The sequence below is a fragment of the Bufo gargarizans genome, chromosome 8 (assembly GCF_014858855.1).
Source record: "Bufo gargarizans isolate SCDJY-AF-19 chromosome 8, ASM1485885v1, whole genome shotgun sequence".
Taxonomy (NCBI): Eukaryota; Metazoa; Chordata; class Amphibia; order Anura; family Bufonidae; genus Bufo; species Bufo gargarizans.
This window is the reverse complement of record NC_058087.1, coordinates 48,006,595-48,024,362: the sequence shown is the minus strand read 5'-3', so window position 1 is coordinate 48,024,362 and position 17,768 is coordinate 48,006,595. Positions and strand designations below refer to the sequence as shown.

The following is a 17,768-nucleotide window of genomic DNA, read 5'->3' as shown; positions in this document are numbered from 1 at the left end:
CTCCCAGATATAGGGAATCAAGCCAGGATTTTGTCTTGGCTGAGACATTGATAATCATCCCCAGCCTGAGCTCTTCACCCTCAGCTGGAAGAAGCAAGCAGACAACTCCAGTTCCAGGAAGAAGCATACCCTGTGAAGACAACTGTGAGTCAAGTTCCAGAGACCCAGGAGAAGCCATATTCCTCCTCAGCTAGTCAGTGCAGAAGCCAAATTCCTGCCACAGTTAAGAGCTACAAAGCAGATGTCCTTTCCTGCAAGCTCCAGGTACATGAGAGAGCAGAAGATAAATTCATGCCAACCATTGCCAATACCTGCTGGAACCTAAGACTAAAGTTGTATCTTGCTTGGATGAAAGCTACAACCAGTAAAGACAAGTTTGAACTTTACCCAAGGTCCGGATCTCAATTTCTGCTGCAAATTTCTCTATTACTCCTACTAGCACCACACTCAATTTATTGCAAGTGAGCTAGGATCCAAGAGTCCAGCCGTACCCAGGTAGAAGACACCGTTGACACCATTACTACTACCATACAGAGACATTACACCACTATTGAATTCCTAACCTGGTGCGTGAGTTACAACACCTTAAAGGGCCCTATGACAGTACCCTGCGCACGCTGCAATTGGCGTCACAAACAAAACTATAGACTATTATACCCATATTCTGACCCACTGCATAAATTGGCATCCGTGTAACCGTACCACGGTCATGCTCATTGCACTTGGTAAAACTAGATCAACTGTTGGAACAATTGTTAGAAAATGGAAGAGGCTAAAGACGACTGTCAGTCTCCCTCGGACTGTAAGATCTCACCTTGTGGGGTATCACTGATGATAAGAAAGGTGAGGAATCATCCCAGAACTACAAGGGAAAAGCTGGTCAATGACATAAAAAGAGCTGGGACCACAGTTTCAAAGGTCACTGTCGGTAGAACACTACACCATCATGGTTTCAAATCATGCATTGCACGGAAGGTTCCCCTGCTTAAGTCATCACATGTCCTGGCCTGTATGAAGTTTGCCAATGACCATCTGGATGATCCAGAGGAGGCATGGGAGAAAGTCATGTGGTCAGATGAGACCAAATGTCATGCCCTGCTCTGACTATGTGCGGAGGTCGGCCAGAATAGCAGCACGTGTTTAGTGTTTTGTTTTTGACCGTGCTGGATCCGCCTCCTATCAGGTGCGCTGGGTGGGGTCATTAGTGTAGTGTGCCACTAGGTAAAGGTGGGCACTGCACAGGTTAATGTGTTTCATTGCATTGAATGTCATGTGCATGTTTTTCCCTGTATTAGCTGGGTGTCAGGCCTGTCAGGGTGTAGTTTAGCCTCCCGGACGTTAGAGGGAGCTGGAGAGCCCTAGTTATATATAGGAAGGCCCAGACAGGAGAGAGTTAGTTCATTCCAGGGGACTAGAGGAGTTACTTCGTCCACCTGAAGCTCCTGAGGCTAGGATTAGCTCAGTAGAGACACCCCAGTTGCAGGACAGAACCTCCTGGGAGAAATCCACAGTCAATCACCAGCCAAGTGAGGAAACTCCAGGGAAAGATAAGTAACCCTGATGGGCAGATGCAGTAGAAAGTGCAGCAAGAATCTAATACCTGAGAAGATATAACTACCAAGGATTTAAGCCACCCTTTAGGCATCCGGGCCTTGGGATAGAAAGCCAGACAGGAGTTCTAGAAAGAACAGTGTACACAAATTCTGAGGAAAGGTACAACCTGCTTCTGAGTGCTTGTGAATTTACCCTCTGCGTATCTTGCATAATTAATACCTGCCATTTTGTGGAGAAAGCCTACTTGTGAAACTGTGATTTGAAAGACTGTGTTACCACCTGCTGTACAAAGTTGGACTGTTCAGTAAAGTAACGTTTGGTTCACTATTCTACCTGTGTACCTCCATCATTCCAACTACCAACCGGTGTGCCACCGTCAAAGGCACTGGCGTCACGAATCCAACAGGGACCTTGCCCCAGGCACTCAAAATACCTGTAACATCCAGGGCACCTCATCCACCATCAGGCCTGGTCCCTACATACAGAGTGTGCCCCAGAGGAACCGTGTCTACCTCTCCTTCACTGCCACGCGCCTGCCCAGGGTTCTCCAATACAGTGAGTAACCCTCGATTGCCCATAACCGTGACCTCACTTCGCTATACCCTGCAGGTCTGGCGTGTTGCATAAATTGGCGTCACGAACAGGATACGAATATTCCTGCGCCATTGCGGATACAAAACTGTGTGCTGTTAATTGCCTTAAAGTGACAAGCCCTAATTGTTTTATTGCAAATTGCTGGGCCAAAGTGAACTGTGAATAATTGCGGTGTGAAGATTGCATTGTATCTGGACTGTTTGCTGCCTATTTAAGTCACCGCTTGCTGTCAGTGAATAGACAGCCATATTGCCCACTTAACCTGATCGGATTACAAGTGCGCCTCGTGGAGCTGTTTGGCGCGAAAAAGAGGACTTTGGCGAGAAAAGAATCAGGCGGAGCCATCGCCCAGCCAACGAGGAAGAAGAACGCCGCCTACCTGAGTCCCGGAGCTACGAGAGGCCGCGCCCACCTGCTGACGCGGTACGCAGGACGTCCGACACCCGTAGCTGCGCATCTCGCGAGACCTGGAGCGAGCACCACCGGAGTAAGTACCGACTTCAAAAACTTTTGCCGGCTTCTCCGCTTACCTTACCGGGAGCTTCCCGACCCCTGCCAGGGCACCGGAGGGACCCCCGCTAGTCACCAACGACTTGTCTGAAAAAAAAGAAGGTTAAAGTTACTGCCATTGCCGCTCCGGTCCGCTCCGCTACATTTAAAGGGCCATACCCACCCAGCAACGCCATGTCCGCAGCTGAGGAAATCGGACAGGAAGCCCCAGTCGTGCCTGCCGAAGCACCCGCAGCCGACTCTAGGGCCCCTGCCGCCGCGGCACCGCCCAGCCTGATGCCGCTAACCATGCCGTACTATTTCGGGGCCCCCTGGTTCCCACGTTATTCAGGGGAAGCCCACAAGTTAAAAGACTTCAGGGAACAGATACTGGCCTTGTTCCGGCTTTATCCCTTAAATGCTGAGCAGCAAATGGAGATCCTCTTAGCTCAGTTAGAAGGGGCCGACCCCAGGGAAGTAATGTCATGGCCCCGTTCTGAGAAAAATAGCCTGGAACAGATCTTTGAACGTTTGGGCACCACATTTGAAGCCAGAACGGTGTCAGAAGTTAAAATGCGTTTCTTCAGCAGAAAGCAGCAGCCTGGAGAGTCGCTCCGTGATTTTGCCCTGTCCTTACAGGAGACGCTGAGAGCTGTAGTCCAAGTGGATCCTAAAGAAGCTGAGGACCAGGACCGGACTCTTAGAGAGCAATTCATTGCAGGCATAAGTACTGAACATTTAAAGGGCCAGCTACGGATGTTGTCAGCTCAACACCCTCACTGTACATTCTTGGATTTTAAAGAATTGGCCATCAGCATACTAGGCCAGAACCCTGCTCCAGGGCCAGCAACCTTCCCTGAACCCCAGGCTTGTCAGCCAAAGACTGTTAATGTGGGGTCTGCAGGAGTCGGTCAAGCCACCCAAGCTCCAGTCACGGATGTAGTGGCAGCACTAATGGAGCAAGTGAACTATCTTACTCTAAGTCTAGAGAAGGTGTGCAAAAAGATAGAGGAGTGGGAGAGACCATTGTTACTAGAAGATGAAGGTCCTTTCCCTCCAAGGCTCCCACCTGCATATGGAGATGTATATCCAAAAGAGCCTGATGGGCGACCGAAGTACCGGCCCAGAAGTAGAAAACAGCCTGTCTGCCATCACTGCAAGAAATATGGACATACTGAATCAATGTGCTGGCAGTTAAACGGGTAACCCCTGAGGCAGAGGACAGCCCCTCGGGAGGTAGAACAGTAGGTCCAAAGGATCCAAACTGGATGCCTAAGTATGTAGGATCCCGTCCGAAAATTAATATATGTATCAACGGGATACCCTTTGAAGCCCTGTTGGACACTGGGTCACAGGTCACCACCATTCAACGGCCTGCCTTCGACAAGTTCTGGGATCCAAGTCTCCTCACCCAGCCACCAGAGTCCTGGCTAGATATCATCGCTAGCAACGGTAAGCCAGTGAAAGTGCATGGGTATTGGGAACCTACTCTTCAGGTGGGAGAAGCCACCCTGCCACAGCAAGGCGTGATTGTGGTACAAGCCGGAGGTAAAGGAGGACACCCTGTGATCTTAGGGACTAATGTTCTTAAAAATTGTTACTCCGAAGTGCTTGAAGCATTGAATCAAACCATATCGTCCGCCTCACCTGCTTCCAGAAGAGTTATCCAGAAAACTATTAGCGTGCTGTGCGCTCAACAAAGGTTCGCCAACAAGAAAGGAGAAATTTGCACCGTCCGGATCCGGGATAACCGGCCGGTGATTTTGCCTCCAAATTCCCAGATCATCCTGTGGTGCCGTGCTGTATTAGGGATCCAGGGCCAGGACTATCAAGCCCTAGTGAAACCTATTCCTATTAAGGATCATCCTTTCGTACGGACAGCCAAGAGCCTGGCGACCGTGTCTCAAGGTAAAGTGCCTGTTCGTTTAATCAACTTTGGTGATCATCCCGTTACTCTCTTTAAACACTGCCCCGTTGCTCAGCTCTTCCAGGTGTCTTTCCAGGATGTGATCCGTCTGCCTGCCGCGGAGGCGTTCCAGACCGCGCAGAACAGCAGCACCCCAACGGCATCCTGGTGGGAAGAACTACATGTGGGGAACGAATCCACCCCAAAGGAGCAAATAGAGGGAGTCCTGAAGCTGGTGAAGGAGCACCACCAGGCTTTCAGCAAACACTCCACCGACTATGGAGAGGTCAGTGTGATCAAACACACCATACCCACTGGCTCTCACCCTCCTATTAAGGAGAGGCACAGACCCATACCACCTACTACCTATCAATCTGTGAAAGAGATGATACAAGAGATGAAAGACTCTAATATAATCCGGGACAGTCATAGTCCCTGGGCTGCGCCCCTAGTACTTGTTCGAAAAAAAGATGGCAGCATAAGGTTCTGCGTGGATTACAGGAAAATTAATCAAATCACCCACAAAGATGCTTATCCATTGCCACGCATTGAAGAGTCCCTGACTGCCCTGGGGTCATCAGCCTATTTCTCCACCTTGGACTTAACCAGTGGGTACTGGCAGGTACCCATGGCCCCAGAAGATCGAGAAAAGACTGCTTTCACTACACCTATGGGCCTATTTGAATTCAATTATATGCCATTTGGACTGTGTAATGCTCCAGGAACGTTCCAGAGGCTGATGGAACGTTGTTTAGGCCATAGGAATTTTGAGACGGTGCTATTATACCTGGATGACGTCATTATATATTCCAAGACGTATGAAGACCATCTAAAGCACCTGGGTGAGGTGTTTCAAGTTCTTACTAAATATGGCCTCAAAATCAAGCCATCCAAGTGCCACCTGCTGAAACCAGCCGTCAAATATCTCGGGCACATTGTCAGTGCCGAAGGAGTACAGCCTGATCCTGACAAACTTGCTGCTGTCCGTAACTGGCCTACTCCTACGACCGTGAAAGAGGTGAGAAGCTTTCTCAGTTTTGCAGGGTATTATAGGCGATTCATCCCGCATTTCGCACAAATTGCGGATCCCATCCAGGAACTCTTGAGGGGGCATCCAAAGAAGAGCCCAAAGACTCCTATTCCTGTTGAGTGGAATGAAGAGCGGGAAATTGCCTTCCAACTCCTAAAGAAGAAGTTGACTGAACCCCCTGTTCTGGGTTACCCAGATTATCAGAAGCCATTCCACCTCTACACAGATGCCAGTAAAAGAGGCCTGGGGGCCGTGTTGGCTCAAGTGCAAGATAACAAAGAAAGGGTAATTGCCTACGCCAGCAGATCCCTGAAGGGAGCTGAGAAGAACGACCAGAATTACAGTTCTTTCAAGCTGGAGTTTCTTGCCTTAGTGTGGGCTGTGACCGAAAAGTTCAAGGACTATCTCGCTGCCACACCGTTTGTTGCCTTCACGGATAATAATCCCCTGGCGCATCTGAATACAGCCAAATTAGGGGCACTGGAGCAAAGATGGGCCTCCCGCCTAGCCAACTATGATTTTACTGTGAAGTACCGGGCAGGCCGCTCCAATGATAACGCTGATGCTCTGTCACGACTCCCCACTACAGAAGCCCCAGATGAACCGAAAGATGCCTGGGAAGAGGTGGAGATGCCAGCGTTCTATAATAAATTTACCCAGCAGGATAATATACGTACTGAAGATTCCCCTGCTGCTGATGCTTCCTCATCAGATGGTCCTGAGTCCAGAGGCGATCAAGAAAGATGGATTAAGCTCCAGTCCGAAAGTAGAGTCCTCGGTGAACTGCTTGACTTCCTTACCAGTGGAAAAATCCCTGAGAGGATCCGCAGGAAGAGTGCAGACCCAGAGCTAGTGAGACTGTGGAGACATCGCCATCAACTATTCCTTCAAAAGGGCCTGTTGCTCAGAAGGAGTCTGGATCCAGTGTCCTATGATAGAGTGTATCAAATTCTCCTGCCACGTCGGGATGCCAGCCTGGTGCTGGATATGTACCACAACCAGTCCGGACACTTCGGTGTGCAAAAGACTGAGGCCACCATTCGCAGAAGATTCTATTGGATCGGGATGAGAGAAGATATTGAGAAATGGTGCCGAGAATGCACTGCCTGTGCTGTGGGGCGGACGGAACGCCATGACCAGAGGGCGCCTCTCCATCCTATTGTAAGTAAGACTCCTTTAGAACTTGTTGCCATTGATCATGTAAAGTTAGAGCCGAGTCGCTCAGGGTATACATATGCCATGACTATAATTGATCACTTCACCAAGTTTGTCGTAGCAGTGCCTGTGAAAGACCTGACAGCCAAGACCACAGCGGAGGCATTCTGGAAGCATTTCCTGCTGCCCTACGGCTGCCCAGAAAGGATCCTCACCGATCAAGGGTCTGCGTTTGAGTCACAGCTGTTTCATGAGATGTGCCTGCTACACAACTGCCAGAAGGTCCGGACCACCGCTTATCATCCGCAAGGTAACGGACTCTGCGAGAAAATGAATAAGACTCTCATTGAAATGCTGAGAGCAGTACCCCCTGAGACGAGGGGAGATTGGCCTACTCTGTTGCCACAGCTCATGTACACTTACAACAACACCATCCATTGTTCCACCGGCTACACCCCGTTCTATTTGATGTTCGGCCGACAAGGGAGATTGCCTGCGGACCACTCCCTAGGGGTACAGGTGCCGGATGAGATCAACCCACTGCCCAAGACTGATTGGGTAGTGGAGCACCAAAGGCGTCTTCTTAATGCTAAGGAGATTGTCCAGGAACGGATGGAGATTGTTCGAGAAAGGCAGCAGAAGGACTATGACCAAACTGCCCATGCGGGACCCCTGGCTCTGGGAGACAAGGTATGGTTGAAAAACAACCACCGGACCAGCAAGTTGGACAGCAAATGGGAAAGGATTCCCTACCTTATTACTGCCATACCCAATGCTGCGGCCCACATTTACCAGGTCTCCAGGGAAGGAAAAGGTCCCCAAGTTGTTCACAGGAACCGCCTCAAGCCCTGTATAGAAGGAGAACCAGCGGCGGAGGAGATGGAACCTGAGCCTTCCGAGGAAGAGTTGCCGGCTCCACCTATGGACCCTATGCAGGCTGTGGAGAACTTAATCCATGATAAAGAGCCGCTCCATTGGGCCCTAACGCCTTGGTTGAATTTATTAGTTCCTGCTCCTGTTCCTGTTAGCCCTCAGCCTCCTGAAGAAGCTCCAGAGGCGGTGGGCTCCTCTGACATTCCTGAATCCGGGCAGGAAGAATCCCTGCCAGTAAGGAGGTCTACCCGTTCTACCAGGGGGCATCGACCTCTGAGGTTTGGGGACTACATTATGGGCCCAGGTAGCCCCTCACGGGAAACCCCGGTTTAACCGTTGCAAGCCTGGGTACGGACTCATGTTGTTCTTTGAGCCTCCAAGGACTCATGTTTATTTACTTTTATACGGACTATCCTGGTTTATTGATACGCTGTGCCAGGTCAGCGCCCCTGTTCCCTCACATTATCCTGAGAGAAGAGAACGACGCCCCTTGTCATCACTCCTTTCAGTGTATTTATCAACTGTTATATTGTTAATGTGGTGAATACTGTATATGCATGTTCTTATCTGTCTTTCAGGTTGCCCCTTCCAGATGGGCGGACCCTCCATGTTGCGCCGAGGACGGGCAACGTTATAGCGTGGGGGTATGTAGTGTCCCACTAGGTAAAGGTGGGCACTGCACAGGTTAATGTGTTTCATTGCATTGAATGTCATGTGCATGTTTTTCCCTGTATTAGCTGGGTGTCAGGCCTGTCAGGGTGTAGTTTAGCCTCCCAGACGTTAGAGGGAGCTGGAGAGCCCTAGTTATATATAGGAAGGCCCAGACAGAAGAGAGTTAGTTCATTCCAGGGGACTAGAGGAGTTACTTCGTCCACCTGAAGCTCCTGAGGCTAGGATTAGCTCAGTAGAGACACCCCAGTTGCAGGACAGAACCTCCTGGGAGAAATCCACAGTCAATCACCAGCCAAGTGAGGAAACTCCAGGGAAAAGATAAGTAACCCTGATGGGCAGATGCAGTAGAAAGTGCAGCAAGAATCTAATACCTGAGAAAGATATAACTACCAAGGATTTAAGCCACCCTTTAGGCATCCGGGCCTTGGGATAGAAAGCCAGACAGGAGTTCTAGAAAGAACAGTGTACACTAATTCTGAGGAAAGGTACAACCTGCTTCTGAGTGCTTGTGAATTTACCCTCTGCGTATCTTGCATAATTAATACCTGCCATTTTGTGGAGAAAGCCTACTTGTGAAACTGTGATTTGAAAGACTGTGTTACCACCTGCTGTACAAAGTTGGACTGTTCAGTAAAGTAACGTTTGGTTCACTATACTACCTGTGTACCTCCATCATTCCAACTACCAACCGGTGTGCCACCGTCAAAGGCACTGGCGTCACGAATCCAAAAGGGACCTTGCCCCAGGCACTCAAAATACCTGTAACATCCAGGGCACCTCATCCACCATCAGGCCTGGTCCCTACATACAGAGTGTGCCCCAGAGGAACCGTGTCTACCTCTCCTTCACTGCCACACGCCTGCCCAGGGTTCTCCAATACAGTGAGTAACCCTCGATTGCCCATAACCGTGACCTCACTTCACTATACCCTGCAGGTCTGGCGTGTTGCATTAGTTTAAATAGCACTCCATCCCAGTGCTCTGAGCGGGTTATAGAAATCATTCTGGCCTTGGAAGCAAGGAAGGAAGGTTGTCTCTTCCAGCTCAGAAAAGATAAGTGTGGTTTCAGTTTTTGTTGTTTGCTATCTTGGTTGTGTTAGTGTCATCTCTCCCATCCAGGTTCTGTGCGAGCAGGCTGCTCCTATTCCCCTTTTCACCATCTCAGGGAATCTAGGGTGTTTTAGCCCAGGCACGAGGACACATCATTCCTACCATCTAAGTCTAAATGTGGGCTGAGCAGAGCAGGGAGAGAAGTCAGGGATTTGCTAGGAGGTGGCCCTTCCCCTGCTTCTGGCCTAGAGCCTGGTTTGCTGGTTTATCTGTATGTCTGATATCCCGTCCGGCGTGAAATTATAACCCGCCATACTTTGACTGTCATTGCTCAGAGGTTTTTTGTGATGGCATCAGTTGATACGTTAGTTAACCTGCATGCAGGGGCTATCCCTAGAGCAGGGGTCGGCAACCCCCGGCACGCGTGCCAAACACGGCACGCTGCCAGGAATTCAATGGCACGCCGGGCCATTCTGATTATTTATATGCCACACATTATTTATATGCCACACATCAATTTTACATATTCAGGCAGAGCGAGTCTGCCTGCTGGGCCCGCAGTAGTTAATAGAAGTGTCGGCAGAGCTTGTCCCGCCCCTACCAGTCCCCACCTCCCAGCCAGCCAGCGGAGTAGGTCAGTATGTTACCGTGAGGGCTGGCTGGCTAGCGTCTTAGCTAAATGTCAGGCACGTCTATTAGCCCCGCCCCTCACGCTTCCCGCCACGACGGAGTGAAGATGGAGTGAAGACAGGCTCCATTATAGGTTGGCATTGATATCAGCCACGTCTGGGACTTGTTCTAACTTTAGTAAAGGAGGCTGGTGAGCTTGGGAAGTGGAGGGAGAGGCTGCATACCATATTTATTACTGGGGGGGGGGCTAGTGGGATTGATGGGGAGAAACTTATTTGTGGGGGGTATGAGTTATGGCTGTTATACATGTGGGATGAGCTCTGATTGAGCAGTGTATTATTAATGTGAAGGAGGGGGGTGAACAGTGTATAAGTGTGCAAGGTGTCATCAGCCAGTCTCTGGGCCCCAGTACCCTGGCCCCACCATCCATGCACTTACTGACAGTTGTTAGAGAGGGCAGCCCTCATCTAAAATTACTCCATGAGGGCTGCTTTGCCTCACCACTGTCAGTAGGTGTATGATAGGTGATGATGGTTGAAATCTGTAGCATATCACTTGATGCTGCAGATTTCACCCTTTTTAATTCAAAGAATGACACAGTGTCTGTGCTGTAGCTTTTCTGCAACACTTTTTTCCATTAGACGGGTTACCAGGAAGGCCCACAAGCCTCATCTCCAAGTCTTCTCCACTGCTCCTCCGGGTGCTCCCTCAGTGCTCCTTGTCGCACTACTACACTACAGAAAAGGTAAGTAATGAGAATAGAAGCGTCTGTCCTCCACTGTCAGTAAACGCCTTGATATTTATGTTTCCACACTTTTTCCCATTACACAGGTTACTAGACCCACAAGGCTCATCTCCAAGGCTTCTCCACTGCACCTCCAGTGCTCCTTGTCTCACCACTACACTACAGAAAAGGTAAGTAATGAGAATAGAAGCGTCTGTCCTCCACTGTCAGTAAACGCCTTGATATTTATGTTTCCACACTTTTTCCCATTACACAGGTTACTAGACCCACAAGGCTCATCTCCAAGGCTTCTCCACTGCATCTCCAGTGCTCCTTGTCTCACCACTACACTACAGAAAAGGTAAGTAATGAGAATAGAAGCGTCTGTCCTCGACTGTCAGTAAACGCCTTGATATTTATGTTTCCACACTTTTTCCCATTACACAGGTTACTAGACCCACAAGGCTAATCTCCAAGGCTTCTCCACTGCACCTCCAGTGCTCCTTGTCTCACCACTACACTACAGAAAAGGTAAGTAATGAGAATAGAAGCGTCTGTCCTCCACTGTCAGTAAACGCCTTGATATTTATGTTTCCACACTTTTTCCCATTACACAGGTTACTAGACCCACAAGGCTCATCTCCAAGGCTTCTCCACTGCACCTCCAGTGCTCCTTGTCTCACCACTACACTACAGAAAAGGTAAGTAATGAGAATAGAAGCGTCTGTCCTCCACTGTCAGTAAACACCTTGATATTTATGTTTATTAGGGAATTCTTAACTGTCATATGGCAGTTAACCGCACTAAAGTGGACATTCGTTCATTTAAAAAAGAATGGACATCTTCATAGGCATTTATTCAACAAAAAGACAGGGCAGTGTGTGTTTTGTGCTGTGAAAGTGTCGTTTGTTGGACCTCAAGTGTGCGCCGCCATTTTGAGACAAAACATCAAAACTCATTTAAAGATGATGCTGACAAAACAGAATCAATCAAACTAGCGATTTCAAAGTACACTAAACAGAGAAGTGTTCTCCATAATTTATGTCATGGTAAAGTCTATGCAACACTTGCAAGTTACAAGATAGCTCAGTGCATTGCTAAGCATGGAAAGCCCTTCACCGATGGAGAATACATTAAAGAAGCATTTTGTGCAGCTGGTGATTTGTTTGATGGTTTACCAAACAAGAACACTATCATGTCTAGGATTAATGACCTGCCAAATTCAGCAAGAACTGTTGAGCGCCAGATCACTGATATGGCAAATAACATTAGGTAGCAGCAAGTGACTGGTTTGAAGGACTGCACTGTGTTTAGTGTTGCGCTGGATGAAAGCGTGGACATTAATGATGTGTCTCGTTTGGCAATTGTGGCCAGATTCTGTGATTCTGCTGGAGTACAAGAGGAGCTGTGCTGTTTGAAACCAATGTATGGCACCACAAAAGGTGATGACTTGGCTGAAACCTTTGCTGAATATTTTGAAAGCATTTCCGTTGATGTTAGAATAATCTTTGCAGTCACCACTGATGGTGCCCCCGCAATGGTGGGAAAACAAAAAGGATTTGCCAGATTAATTAAGGACAAAATTGGGCACCCTGTTCTTAAATTCCACTGCATTATACACCAGGAGAATCTCTGTGCAAAGATGTCAAATTCTGATCTTAATACTGTAATGGCAACAGTTGTGAAAATTGTGAATTTTCTGCGAGCTCGCTCTGGCCTTGACTCATAGGCAATTCCAAGCGCTGCTTGAAGAAATGGAATGTGCATACAAAGACATCCCGCTTCATTCCAATGTCAGGTGGCTCAGTAGTGGAAAAGTCTTGGAGAGTTTTGTGACCTGCATTGATGCAATTAAAGCCTTTCTTGCTGAGAAGAAGCAGCATTACCCAGAGCTGGAGGATTTCACATGGCTTGAGAAACTCATGTTTCTGGCTGATATTACATCACACTTAAATGAACTCAAATCTCTGCATGTAGGGAGCTGGACAAACTGTCATGGGGCTGTTTGAACATTGGAAGGCATTCACGTCCAAACTTAAAGTTTATGTGGAGGATACAGAAAGGGGACATTTCGCTACTTCAAACACTCGAGAGAGAGCTTTCCTCTCATCATTCAGTCAGCACAGCTAACATTTCAATGTATATGAAAGAGCTTGAGTCCGAATTTTCCAGGAGATGCCAAGATTTTCAGAGATATGGGCCAATGTTTTCTTTTCTCATCTCATATCTCCAGACAAGTTTAAGGTGACAGACATAGACCTGTCAGTTTTTGAATGGATGGACATTGATGATTTGGAAATGCAATTGATTGACTTCCAGAGCTCATCTTTGTGGACTATTAAGTTCGGAGAGCTGCGGACATCACTTTAAACATCCAGAGAGAATGCACAGTCCCTTTTTATGTGTTGGAAATCACTTCCAGATAAATTTGCCTGTTTGAAGAAAATAGCATTTGCAATGTTGTCAGTCTTTGGGTCAACATATTTGTGTGAACAGATCTTCTCCCATATGAATGCTATCCTCTGCCCCTCACGAAACAGGCTTACTAATGACCAGTCTGAAGCATGTGTCCAACTGAAAGTCACCTCATATGAACCACAACTTCAGCGTCTTTGCAAAGAAAGTCAGGGCCAGGTAAGTTAAGCTAATTATTATTTGTATTATTATTATTATTATGTCACATATAGTTGGGGTTGATTTATCAAAATTGATGTAAAGAAAGGAAAACTAGCTTTGTTGCCCATATCAACCATCAACCACATCAGATTCCACCTTTCATTTACAGTTCCATTGGAACATTAAAGGTGGAATCTTATTGATTGATATGAGCAACAAAGCCAGTTTTCCTTTACAACTGTTTTGATAAATCTCTCCTTAGTTATACGACTTTACTGTATTGCACGGCACACTGAGTGCTTCAACTTCGACTTTTTTTTTAAATCGGCACACCGTCTGGAAAAGGTTGCCGACCCCTGCCCTAGAGGTTGCGGAGCTACGTGGTTCGGTCACACAGTGTCAGAATGCTCTGGCATCAGGAGGAGGTCAAATTTATGTGGAGCCTAAAGTTGCTCTTCCTGATCGATTTGCAGGGGGTACGGATGATTTTATCCGTTTTAGAGAGTCTTGCAAATTATATTTTCGGCTGCGTCCATCGTCTTCTGGTGATGAAAGTCAGAGGATAGGTATAGTCATTTCTCTGCTTAAAGGGGACGCGCAATCCTGGGCCTTTTCTCTTTCCCTGGAAAGGGGGAAGAATGATGCAGATGGCGATAGATGTAGTATTTTCCACCCGGAGCTCTCAGCCTGCACGTCTGCTACCTGCTGCATCTAGCCCCGCCCCCTTGGGTTCCAACCTCTGAAGTGTTACATCCAAACGGGGAGGATTTGTTGCAGGTTTTATGTTGGATCTCACTCCAAGCATTGCAAAGGGTGAAATCATGAGTGGACATCTGTAGCATAAACTGACATGCCGTGGATTTGGAATCTGTATCGCGGGTTCAACTTATACTGCAGGTTTTTTTTACAGCATGTGGATAAGATTTGGTAAACTCTCATCCACTTTGCTGGTACTGTACAACGCTGCGGATTTGGAGCACACAAATCAACGTTGGGAAATCCCAAGCGTATCCGTCCTGTGTGGACATTCCCTAAGCCCTTACCAGAAGTCAGCCAAAGTGGAGCAGCACTATTAGGGCTTATGCGCATGAACGTATTTTCTTTCCGTGCCCGTTCCGTCTTTTTTGCAGCCCGTATACGGAACCATTCATTTCAATGGGTCCGCAAAAAAAAAACGGAAGTTACTCTGTGTGCATTCCGTTTCTGTATGTCCGTATTTCCGTTCCGCAAAAAAAAAAAAAACATGTCCTATTGTTGTCCGCATTACGGACAAGAATAGTACTGTTCTATTAGAGGCCAGCTGTCCTGTTCCGCAAAATACGGAATGCACACGTATTTTTTGCGGATCGCAAAATACATATGGTTGTGTGCATAACCCTGAGTATGTATTTAGAAGAAATGAGCCTGTCCTAGATACTCTGGGAATAGGCAGGGAATGTAAAGGGAGCATTTCAATTCATGAGACCATTTCAGGATACTGCTGTTTATGCATCATCTAATAGAGGGGTGAATCTTCTCTTTAATTAGGAGCATAGTGTACATGGACATAATAGAAAGGGAAATATGATGGTAAGACAGTCGCCGGATAGGCCATATGTGTCCTTTGCAAAAAGGAAGAGTTATGTTTGTAGATGCTGTATAATGTCTTGTGCATGTTGTAAAAATCCCACCAGGAGACCTACAACTGGGTGTGAAAACTGCTTCAAAAATATACCTACCTTGTTCATTTGTCTGTAGTACTTCTTGTACTCTGGTGGGTTATCTGGTACCTGAAACACCAAGATAATAATCATATATCATGGAAACCATTTTCTGGACTCATCAATTTATAAAACTGTTCTATCTGCCCTATTAGCAGATCAAACCCTTTATTTGGACCTGTGAGAACTGCTCTGAAAGCACAAATCACTGCTTTAGAGGATAAACCAAATTAATCTATTTTAAATCCACATTTAATGGTAAATCGTCCTTTCCTATATTATTTGATATATCCTATATTATTTTCCTGCAACCTGTGTTGCTCTACCTGCTGTAAAAACTGCAAGTCTTGGTACGCCAAGTATAACTGGGAGATGACATGTCAAAGGTTGAAGATCACTTTTAAAATGGCAACATGTGGGGTAGCAACACCCTAGTTCCAGGTCTGACTGGTGCACATCACCTGGTGGGCTGTGTCCAACTGGTCTACACTCAGTACTCAAGTCTCACATTTTGGTAGCGTCAGCACTCAGAATCCATACAGTAACATGCTGGTGGAATAAAACTTCATTTCTTGTGCCTACAATCTGGATTCTGAATGCTGTCACTGCCCATATTTGGGACTTGCTATACACATCTTCTGTACATCTCAAGAAAATAATATCAAATTAAAATAGACCACATTGTATCTCAGTTTCATTTTTTTGCATCCCTGCCAATCAGCTGCTTCAGAGTGGTCAGTGATGCCTCCATGAAGATGTCCATGATGGATCCGTGTTGGGTCAGCTGAAAAATAATTTTTAAAGCATCTCTTCCTAATGATCTGTGAAACACGGATGGCATCCGTGGTTTTCGCGGACCCATAGACTATAACGTCATGGATCCGTGAACACGGACAAGATAGAGCATGCATCCCTTGTAAAAACTGGGACCCATGGACTGCGGTAAAAAAAAAAAAATGAATGGGTATGTGTGCTGTCCGTGGACAACATGGACAGCACACATAAGTGGAACACTGACGTGTAAATGAGGCTTAAAGGAGAACCCTTTTAAATTAATGTAGTGTCCCACTCCTGTGTGTATGGTCCACTCCAAATTGCTTTGTAATATGATGTTGTTTTATACAGTTTTATACAGTTTCTTTGTCTATGCTGCTAAATCCATATTTCAGGCTGGTAGCCTGCACTACATATGCAGTGAGCTGGACCGGGGTATGCACTCTGAAACCAAATTTTCCAATGGCTGGGTCAGGCGTAGTCTATAGTTTTGTTTGTGACGCCAATTGCAACGTGTGCAGGGTACAATCACAGGGCCCTTCAATGTGTTATAACTCACGCCCCAGGTTAGAAATGCCAGTGGTGTAATATCTCTGTATGGTAATGATAATGGTGTCAACGGTGTCTCCTACCCGGGTACGGGAGTAATTTGCAGCAGAATTTGAGATCCAGACCTTGGGTAAAGTTCAAACTTGTCTTTACTGATTGTAACTTTCATCCAAGCAAGATACAGCTTTAGTCTTAGGTCCCGGCAGGTATTGGCAATGGTTGGCAGGAATTTATCTTCTGCTCTCTCATGTACCTGGAGCTTGCAGGAAAGGATGTCTGCTTGTTAGCTCTATACTGTGGCAGGAATTTAGCTTCTCCACTCTCTATCTTCTGCTGTATGGGGACTGACTAGATGAGGAGGGATATGGCTTCTCTTTGGTTTCTGGACTTTACTCACAGTTATCTTCACAGGAAATGGCTTCTTCCTGGAACTGGAGTTGTCTGCTTGCTTCTGTCTTCCAGCTGAGGCTGCAGGGCTCAGGCTGGGGATGGGGATCAATGTCTCAGCCGAGACAAGATCCTGGCTTGGTTCCCTATGCAGGGGGACTCCTGAAGACTAACAAACAGCCTACCCCAACAGGGGTGGCTGGCACACTAACTCTAACTTCCTTCTCCACCCATGAGGCAGGATGTTGGCACAGCCCACTCTGCTCACAGAGGGGGAGCTAAGCTGGAATGTATTATTCCAGCCTAGATGTACTAAACTGAACTTAAGTCCTTGCCAGAACATTGCTGATTGCTGAGATTGACAACAATATACATTTAACAAGGCTTTCAATGCACATTTGTGAGGATGTAAGGTAAAATTACATTAGATGACAATGTAAATGCTTTTAAGAGATTGTAGCGGGGTAGAGGAGTGTAGTAACACAACTCTGGGGTGTTACACATACTTTTAACCACTAACACACTACTTATATAGTGCAGACGCAGGAAGTGAAAGGGGGAGTAGAGAATAGGAGTGGAGGAGTTAGGAGGCAGGAGAGGAGACAGTCTTGTCTCTGTCCGCCTGGGACTAGCCCAGGAAAACTAACTTGTTTCAACCATTGAGTCCAAAGATCAGGACTATAGGATCCTACGCTGTAGAGTACCCTTCCGGGGTATCAAATGGATTATGACTTTTAAAACCACAACCTTTTCAAATAATGAAGCAGAGTGTTTGCCTGCCATGAGGGAGATCGCCTTTAGGTTGTTGGATCATTGAACTAAAGACTATATTGACAAAGGAAGGTAACTGTCATTTATCAGACTCCAGACTCCTTTGCATCAGGTGGAGAGATTCTAAGCTTCCAGCAGCTCCACCACAATCAAGGACAGAAAGGCCATCTGTCAAAATACTCATTTACAGAGGATCTAAACTAATAGTGAAAGGTTGAGGAATCAGAGCAAGACCAGGAACCAAGCACAAGTAAGAACATCACCTTCACTCAAGTGGGCTGGAAGTAACCTATGC

At 47.0% G+C, this 17,768-nt stretch overlaps 1 protein-coding gene across 2 annotated transcripts in view; it reads right to left on the bottom strand.

Moving 5' to 3' along the window:
- Positions 1-17,768, bottom strand: part of LOC122944874 (lanosterol synthase-like) — a 91,817-nt gene that overhangs the window by 52,030 nt on the left and 22,019 nt on the right. For both annotated transcript variants that reach the window (XM_044303579.1, XM_044303580.1), the window contains exon 14: positions 15,011-15,061. In XM_044303579.1, the coding sequence (XP_044159514.1) occupies positions 15,011-15,061 (51 nt within the window). The remainder of the gene's footprint in view (positions 1-15,010; positions 15,062-17,768) is intronic.